We start from the raw sequence: 9,812 nt of genomic DNA, 5'->3' as shown, positions 1-9,812 counted from the left end.
ACCAGACTGCCAAGTATCACTGCCCAGAAGAACCCAAATGGGTGCAGATACTCTGAAGGCACAAGCATTGGCAGAGGCCAAAGTGAGGTAAGGATGCCGCTGAAAAGTAGAACTGTGTCAAAGAACATTACCTTGGAGTCTGTACTAAAACACTTCTTTTTTTTTTAGCCTTCATGCAAAATTAGTTAAAAAGAAATTTATTAAATGTTACCATATGAGTATTTTGTAAAACATGGGTCTAAAGATTTATTTTCTGAAGCAGATTCCTCCAATGTGGAAGGAGCAAACAAAATACAAAAATGAACATTGTTGGAAACATTTAAAGTAGGATCACACTGAGCTCCTTCTGTGTTGCTGCCAAGTCTCAGAATCCCGGGGTCTTGGCATAGTCTTTCGTACATCTGAGCCTCGAGGCCCAGTAAAGTCCCACATAGACCCAGGTGTGGGACTTGAGTTGTATAAGGAAACTTGAGTTGTATAATGAATTTCCTATGAGAAATTTTAAGTTAGGAAGAATAAACTCTATGTTCCCCAAAACTAAGTTTCCTAATTCACCAAAACAATAGCATTTTATCATCCATGGCCCCTAGTCTTTGGATAACAATGATCAATGGAAAGAAAAAAAAATGGCTACTCCCAAATTGAAGGATTTCTTTTAAGCTAAGATTTTGTTTTGGTTACTAAGGTTATAATTTTTTGAATCTTCCATTTACACAAGTCAGATGGAAAAAGAGCAATATTTTGCCAACCGACACTCAATCAAGACAACATGACAAGCAGAACAAAATGTGCCCACCCCAAGTGTATATAATGCCTGTATGCAGTGCTTTGTGAGACTCGGGTTCTCAATGGTGCCTTGCCAAGTGTCTGTGCAATCAGTCACCCCAGGACTGTGGACATGCACTCCACCAGGAACCAACAATCCTTCTGGGATGCTGGAACCTGGAAACTTAGTTTTCACAGCCCAACTCACTTCCCAGCACATCCCCTCTCAGATGGGGGAAAAGTTTGCAAGGACACAAAAGATTTAAAGTTTTTGCTGAAACAGATGTTTTTGAGAATTTTGTAAGAATAATAAATCACTGATATCATCTAAAGGATAACTATGTACCAGGCTAAGCACTCAGTCCTCTCACCAACTGCACAAGGTAGGTATCCTCGTCCCAGTTAGTCTTGAGCCTGTTCCAGGGTTCCAGCAACTGCAGTGGTGAGGCCAGGGTTGATTCCTGGTCCACAGGACTCAAGGGCCCTCATCTCAACCGCTCTATTACGCTCTCTCATTCCCTGAGATAACTGCAAGCAGATCTTAATGCAGAAGCAGGGATGCCAGTCATTACTCTTAACCATCACTCTGCCAAATCTGAGGAACATCATGGGTCAAGAAGCAGACTTGGGGATCTGGCAACCTCAAGAAATGGGGAATACACAAGGTGCAGCCCCAAAGACTGATGATGCAAAATGACCACGGATGATGAGTCTATTTAACACTACAAAGGAAAACTGGTGACCTGGAGTTAAATAGGCAAAATTCTATTTTTTTCTCCATTCTTTATAGAACACCAAAAAAAAAAGGTACATTCAACTATTCATTTTTTTTTTTTTTTTTGAGACGGAGTCTCGCTCTGCCACCCAGGCTGGAGTGCTGTGGCCGGATCTCAGCTCACTGCAAGCTCCGCCTCCCGGGTTCCCGCCATTCTCCTGCCTCAGCCTCCCGAGTAGCTGGGACTACAGGCGCCCGCCACCTCGCCCGGCTAATTTTTTTGTATGTTTTAGTAGAGACGGGGTTTCACCGTGTTAGCCAGGATGGTCTCAACTATTCATTTCTGAAAGTGTTTTTAGGAAGAGTGGGAAAAGGGTCTAGCCAGGTCTGCTAACACTACTTTCCTATTAGCTTCCTATTTTCAAAACGAATGGCTGCCTCCTCCCTCAAACTGCTCAAGGTCTTAAGTCCAGAAGCCTCGGCATCAATGTCTGCACTTCAAGTGTGACGTGGCACTACCTTTTCGTGCTTCCACAACACACACGGTAACTCAGCCCACCAAAAATGCTAGGATATGGAGAAACTGGACACCATGAGGTATGAGCTAGTCCCCCGCACCTATTTTCTGGATCCTTGCTTAGACTTGGGCATGTGTGAAAGAAAAAACATTTGGTTCGCATTCAAGAGACCCAGATTCAAGACCTGATTTCATCAGGCAGCAGTTAAGTTATATGAAATAATTTTCGTGTTCTAGGCAGTTTTCTGCAATCATGGGGATTAATCAGTGGTTCTCAAACTGTGGTGAGCAGAACCTGGAGAGCTTGCTAAAAATTCTCGTAGACACAGGCCTGCCTCATTGAGCCCAGGAATCTGCATTTCAGCACACACACTTGAGGATTCTCATGCTGGTCCCCAAGGGAGAGGCAGGGCAGCTGCTACAGCAGTGGGCCAGTCACCTCAAGGCTCCTGCTGAAAGGTCCCCACTGGCTGATGGGTCACAATCCCAGGAGACCCAGTTGCAAGGACTGTCCCCCAGGCTCTGGACCATAGCGTGTACCTGAGCGTCACATTCCTGGACACCAAGAGAGGCAAATGCAAGTTCCCCTAAAGCCCTGGGCCCTCTCCTTTCTCCAAGGTCTGCAGTCCACCTGGGCTTTGGCAAGTAACATCTCCGGGTGGTTCTGACTACTAGGCTACAGATCTCCCTCTGGCACTACTGTGAACTGCTAGGGAAAAGGATCAGTTACAACAACCCTTCCTGGTTCCAAGAAGATGAGGTAGTGCCTACTCTGATATGTGAATCAGTCAAGCAATGAACCATAATATCATTTCTCTGAATAGACTAAATTTTTGTTGAAAAATGGTGTTTACCTATAAGATTCAAATACAAAAAGAGAGATTTCAGTGGAGGAGGGGATGGTAGAGGGGCAGAATAAATGCTTTATAAAGAAAAGCCAAACTTACTCTTCGTTATCCTGGGTTCCAACCTCCACTTCACTGATAACCAACCACAGTCAATGAGCACATTACTTACCGCTCTGCGCCTCCACTTATTCACCTGGAACACAAAAGACATTAGTATTATTTTAGAAAAAGATAGATTAAATGATAAAAGTTCCGAGAATAGTACCTGGGACATAGAAGGAGGAGTTATAAAGGAGTTACGAAGGAAGTTAGAAATTCATTTATTTATCAGTGAGGGCTGATTAGAGAATTCCAGAAAAAAGGCAAGGAATATAAGACACCAGGAGAAAAGGGAAAAATCATTCCCAAGACACCTGCTCTCAGAATTGGCGAGTTTTCCACTACAAATTAACTTGGGCGGCTCAGAAACTTCTGAGCTTCCTAGTCTTAGTTTTCAGATCTTGAATCAATAATTCTCAGACATTACAAACTTAACTGTACTATTTCTGCATTTAACATAAATTTTGTCCTCATACTTCCAGCTTAAATAACATCATTGCTTATTTTATTGCTGTTAGCAATTTAACAGCACTTAAAATGATTTTTAGTTTTTCTGAAAACATTATCCTAAATGAATATATACACATGTATATGACATATGTGTACATGCAAACATTTATATATTATTATTTCACCTTTTATTTCTCTTAGACACAATTTTCTCACTTTCAAAAGTGTTAGGAAAGTTGCTGAAAGTGATTAGTACTTGATTTTGGTTTAAGTGCCGAATTCAAAACTACAGGTTAAGTAAGATTATGTAATAGAGTACTTTACAGAGCTTGTTCCTCCTGCATTTTTTTTTTTTTTTTTTTTTTTTTTGAGACAGAGTCTTGCTTTGTCACCCAGGCTAGAATGCAGTGGCATGATCTCAGCTCACTGCAACCTCCCTGCCTCCCAGGTTCAAGAGATTCTCGTGCCTCAGCCACTGGAGTAGCTGGGATTATAGATGCTGAAGACCAGGAATGGCTAATTTTTGTATTTTTTGGAGAGATGGGATTTCGCCATGTTGCCCAGGCTGGTCTCAAACTCCTGGTCGCAAGTGATCCACCCACTTCGGTCTCCCAAAAAGTTGAAATTATAAGAGTGAGCCACCACGCCCGGCCGTCTTCTGCATTTTTCAGTCTTACTCTATTCTTCATGATGTTTTGGGTTGAGCTAAATTTGAACCCAGGCTTATATAGCCCCAACTCTATTTCGTTCTTTATTATACAGCCTTGCAGAAGCCAAAGGTGAAGATTATAAATGTAATGATTTAAGAGTCATCTAGAAAGAAGGTAACATCACTAAAACTTGCCTAAGAAAGCTACTTACAAATCATGTACACTTACTTTCACACAGCCCTTTACAAATAATGCACACTTAACTTCTACATAGCCCTTTTCCAGTGTGGATGCTCTGGATAACAGAAAGCTTTGAAAATAAGGATTTGTACTAACAGAGCCAAATTTTACATCAGTTAAAATTTTAAAAAAAGAGAGAAAAAACCAGGACACAATGTCTTCTTTCAACTCTTAAAATTAATATTCATGAGACTGATAAAAGTCTGTAAGCAGCAATTATTAGTCAATTTTAGTTTCTAAAATATTATTTTATTAAATAACTGTTAAATAGGATTTTACAAAATAAATGGCAAAGAAAAGGGTAAAATGTTTATGTTCCCAGAACTTTATATGCCTTTTCAACAGAAAGGAAAAGGCACAGATAGTTGTCAGCTGCTATTACTTCTGGAGAGCTGCCATGACCGGACAGTGTTGGAGTATCACCAGTTCTCTCTCTCATGGGAAAGAAGGGGATCAACACTTTGTAGAGAGGCAGCATGTCTTCAGGTAACAGCTGCTACACACAGCTGGCTTCAACTTTAGCTCCCTTGTTGATGGCTATCAGCTTCAAGGTGTAGCATCTCATGGCAATCAGGAAGAGTTAAGGAGCTGCACGAGGTTTTCAAGACATTTCAAATAATAGGCATTCAGAGGGTTTGCTTCTGAGTTTGGAAAAGCTGAAATAGAAAATAAGAGTACAGAAATACTAGTTTTGAAGCTTGGTACTATACTTACAGGCACACACATAAACAAATATATATGAACAGGATTTATATATAATTTAAAGCTCTATTTAAGTTCTTGATGTAATAGTATTCCAGAATATTTTGCATTTTTAAAAAAATAAACAAGTTACAAAACTAATACATTTTTTAAATTAATAGCTTACCCAGAGTATTTTTTAAAAAGTACCCCCCATAATGGATACTATTAACTATAATTCCAAATGAACACCATTACTCTTTTTTATGTACCATCCTTCCTAAAGCACAAACTTTAACTCAATTATTCACTAGCTCCAGAAATTCACGGTCACAGCTAAAACAAACTAAAACCTCCCCTGCTTAAAAAAAAAAAAAATCAGACTCTAAAACACAAATAACAAACAGATATATTACAGTACAGGGAAGACACAGTTCAGTGTTTTAGCATAAAAAATGTTCAGAGAATAACGCTCACTGAAATTTGGTATAGCTAAAAATGAATAATGTGCTTTGAAAAGAAAGCCATCTCTAGTATTGTGACCGCATCACAGGGAAACATGGATATAGGGGTAATAGCATCAGTTCTTAGAAGTCTGTCCTCTAGCTCCCTGATGTTAGATCCAAGTTTTCTGCTCACAGTTAATTCTAATTGGGCCAGTTCTTATCACTAAGAACACACTTCAGCACAGCGGTCACTGTTGGCAAAGAAAATTTAGTATAAAAATAAGATGAAGATCATAGATGCATTTTTAGAAACGATCACATCTTAAACCTTCATCTATCTATTTTATTATTTTTTAAAATGATATAATTAAAGCACATACTGAATATTGGCACATTTTACAATGCCATTTTGCTGTAGCCTGTCCAAATATCTCATTAATCAGAAAATTCACTTAATAGCTTCCAAGTTTTACTATAATCTCTTTCTTATTGCAACTTACTTTTCTTTGCTAAGGAGTATGCTTCATCCACTCTTCTTTTTACTGATGGACTTTTCAAAGCTGTTTTTGCCTAGAGATAATATAGAACAATCCATTAATTAGGTTTCTTGCTATGTGTTATGGATCATGATAGCAAAACACTAATTCTGCCCATTGCTAACTAGAGTATTAGACAGAATATTATGAAATAGAATAATATAACTAGAGAGTTCTATCTTAGTATAATACATCCTATTGAGCCAATCCCCTTGCACATTCTGAAGTCTTGCCCATATCCTCTTACCTAACTTGATTCTTTCTCTATTCCCATTTTCTTTCTTCCTTTCTCTTTTACTCCTTCTCCCCTAATCTCAATTTGTTATTTTAAACTAGTCAACCTTGGTTTCAGTTTTTCATACTCCCTTGAACCTCAGATTTCTGATCACGTATACCAAATATTAGCAGTTGGCCAACAAATATTTATGCAGTGACTACAAAGTGCCAAATCCTGTGCTAAGCTCTGGGGATACCCAGGTGAGAATGAGAGCAACAGCCTCTGTCCTGTGTATGTGACTCCGGCCAGCAAGGAGAAAACTAGCCCAGGCAGAGATAGTCAGCTGAGAGAACACCATTCTAGAATGGTTGTCTATCCTATTGTCATTTGGCTATTTAATCACTAGATACTTATGGGTATTTCTCTTGGGAATGAGATGTCTGCAATAAAACAGAAGTACAAAGGTCAGAGAAAGAGTGGAACACACATCTCCACGTTGCCTGCTCTTTTCTCAGAGCAGGCTTTGTGCTGCAGTCTTACAAGAACTGAGCCAGAGAAACGGGAGTTATACAATTGGATAAAACTTTTGTTACTCAGTTTTACTTTAAGATGTGTTTTCCCTTGATACATCTTTTAGAAGAAACAATCTATACTAAAATTTTAATAATACAGGAAATCAATTTAAATTAAGAGGAAAAAATTCAGAGATTCTCTTCTAAACTGAGACATTCTGTTGAAATGATTAAATAAAAAGATTTCAACTGATGGTTTAACTAATTGTATGAATGAGCAGAGGGAACACGGGTCTTTGACTTTATGTCTTTTTTCTTTTGCTGTAACTCTTTTGACACCTTTGGATGTATTCTAAGAGTTTATACCTGGGTTATACCTGGTTGTCTGCTCCCCAGGTGTAACAATGATTTTTAAAACTGACCTTCTGATAATTGTAAATCAGAGCCCAAAGCGCCGCTGCTCCAATCCTCTGAGCATTTTGATTCTCACTTTCCAGACAGGCAGCAAGCATAGTAATGACTTTTTCTAAAAATGAACATATAGTTTTAAAAAGTTCAATCCCAGACACTGCATTGTATTCTTATCTTGGACTAGTCAGACACCCGTCTCTTTTCCCATTAGAATGCAAACACAAAGTTGGTATCACTAGACTATGGCAAAACCAATCTTTTACGTCATGTGGTATTTGGGAGGACAACCTCAAAACATTGTTTTCATGTCAGGCACAGAAGGGTCAAAGACACTGAGGTTGCCTCATTTTTTTGGCCTGAATTCAACAAAAGACACGTTCATTTAAAGACCACAAGTGTGCAAAAATAAGTATACAATTAGTTATATTAATGAGTTACTCAATTATAGCTAACATTTTGGCAGGCAGAAAAACCGATCTGCTTTCATGATAAATTATAGACTATCATACAAACATATCAATAGAATGAGCTACTATATAAAAACGATAATCAAATATCATACTGGTTGATCTTTTTTAAAAATGACTAGGGGCCAGGCGCGGTGGCTCAAGCCTGTAATCCCAGCACTTTGGGAGGCCGAGACCAGTGGTTCATGAGGTCAGGAGATCGAGACCATCCTGGCTAACCCGGTGAAACCCCGTCTCTATTAACAAATACAAACGCCGGGCGAGGTGGCGGGCGCCTGTAGTCCCAGCTACTTGGGAGGCTGAGGCAGGAGAATGGTGTAAACCTGGGAGGCGGAGCTTGCAGTGAGCTGAGATCCGGCCACTGCACTCCAGCCTGGGCGACAGAGCAAGACTCCGTCTCAAAAAAAAAAAAATGACTAGGGTGGCTGGCAAGATGGCCAAATAGGAACAGCTCCGGTCTGCAGTTCCCAGTGAGATCAATGCAGAAGGCAGGCGTTTTCTGCATTTCCAACGGAGGTAGTACCTGGCTCATCTCATTGGGACTGGTTAGACGGTGGGTGCAGCCCATGGAGAGGGGAGCAGAAGCAGGGTGGGGCATTGCCTCACCCAGGAAGCACAAGGGGTCAGGGAACTCCTCCCCTAGCCAAGGGAAGCCGTGAGGAACTGTGCCCTGAGGAACAGTGCACTCCAGCCCAGATACTATGCTTTTCCCATGGTCTTCGCAACAGTGCACTCCAGCCCAGATACTATGCTTTTCCCATGGTCTTCGCAACCCGCAGACCAGGAGATTCCCTCAGATGCCTACATCACCAGGGCCCAGGGTTTCAAGCACAGAGCTCGGTGGCCATTTGGGCAGACACCAAGCCAGCTGCAGGGGATTTTCATAACCCAGTAGCACCTAGAATGCCAGCGAGACAGAACTGTTCAGTCTCCTGGAAAGGGGCTGAAGCCAGGGTGCCAAGTGGCCTAACTCAACAGATCCCACACCCAAGGAGTCCAGCAAGCTAAGATCCACTGGCTGAAAATTCTCACTGCCAGCACAGCAGTCTGAAGTCGACCTGGGATGCTCGAGCTTGGTGGGGAGAGCGGCCAATTATGAGGATTAAGTAGCGGTTTCCCTTCGCGGAGTAAACGAAGCCACCAGGAAGTTCAAACCGCGTAGAGCCCACCACAGCTCGGCAAAGACACTGTACCCAAACTGCCTCTCTAGATTCCTCCTCTCTGGGCAGGCCATCTCTGAAAGAAAGGCAGCAGCCCCAGTCAGGGGCTTATAGATAAAACTCCCATCTCCCAGGGACAGAGCACCTGGGGAAGGGGCGGCTGTGGGCGCAGCTTTAACAGACTGTTCCTGCTTGCCATCTCTGAAGACAGCAGTGGGCCTCCCAGCACAGCGCTAGAGCTCTGCTAAGAGACAGACTGCCTCCTCAAGTGTGTCCCTGACACTTGTGCCTCCTGACTGGGAGATACCTCCCAACCGGTGTGGAGAGACACATCATATAGCAGAGCTCTGGCTGGCATCTGGGGGGTGACATCTGGGATGAAGTTTCCAGAGGAAGGAGCAGATGGCAGTCTTTGCTATTCTGTAGCCTCCACTGGTGATACCCAGGCAAACAGGGTCTGGAGTGGACCTCCAGCCAACTCCAGCAGACTGGCAGCAGAGGGGCCTGACTGTTAGAAGGAAAACTAACAAACAGAAAGGAAAAGCATTAACATCAACAAAAGGACATCCACACAAAACCCCATCCAATGGTCACCAACATCAAAGACCAAAGGTAGATAAATCCACAAAGATGAGGAAAACCCAGCGCAAAAGGCTGAAAATTCCAAAACCAGAATAACTCTTTTCTCCAAAGGATCACAAGTCCTCACCAGCAAGGGAACAAAACTGGATGGAGGATGAGTCTGACGAAGTGACAGAAGTAGGCTTCAGCAGGTGGGTAATAACAAACTCCTCCAAGCTAAAGGAGCATGTTCTAACCCAATGCAAGGAAGCTACGAACCTTGAAAAGATTCGAGGAATTGCTAACCAGAATAACCAGTTTAGAGAAGAACATAAATGACCTGATTGAGCTGAAAACACAGCATGAGAACTTCATGACACATACACAAGTATCAATAGCGAAATCGATCAAGCAGAAGAAAGGATATCAGAGATTGAAGATCAACTTAATGAAATAAAGCATGAAGGCAAGATTAGAGAAAAAAGAATGAAAAGGAACGAACAAAGCCTCCAAGAAATATGGGACTATGTGAAAAGA

The 9,812-nt window shown here is 41.6% G+C and overlaps 1 protein-coding gene across 2 annotated transcripts in view; it reads right to left on the bottom strand.

Annotated features, from left to right (window-relative positions):
* Positions 1–4,511: 4,511 nt before the first annotated feature.
* The window catches only part of RTTN (rotatin), a 218,092-nt gene continuing 212,791 nt past the window's right edge, over positions 4,512–9,812 (bottom strand). For both annotated transcript variants that reach the window (XM_017867073.1, XM_017867072.1), the window contains 3 exons: positions 7,099–7,202; positions 5,912–5,981; positions 4,512–4,940 (listed from right to left, as the gene is read on the bottom strand). In XM_017867073.1, coding sequence (XP_017722562.1) covers positions 4,855–4,940; positions 5,912–5,981; positions 7,099–7,202 — 260 coding nt within the window. In that variant the 3' untranslated portion in view covers positions 4,512–4,854. The remainder of the gene's footprint in view (positions 4,941–5,911; positions 5,982–7,098; positions 7,203–9,812) is intronic.

The sequence above is a fragment of the Rhinopithecus bieti genome, unplaced genomic scaffold (assembly GCF_001698545.2).
Source record: "Rhinopithecus bieti isolate Rb0 unplaced genomic scaffold, ASM169854v2 scaffold_2272, whole genome shotgun sequence".
Taxonomy (NCBI): Eukaryota; Metazoa; Chordata; class Mammalia; order Primates; family Cercopithecidae; genus Rhinopithecus; species Rhinopithecus bieti.
This window is presented reverse-complemented; position numbering and strand designations above follow the sequence as displayed.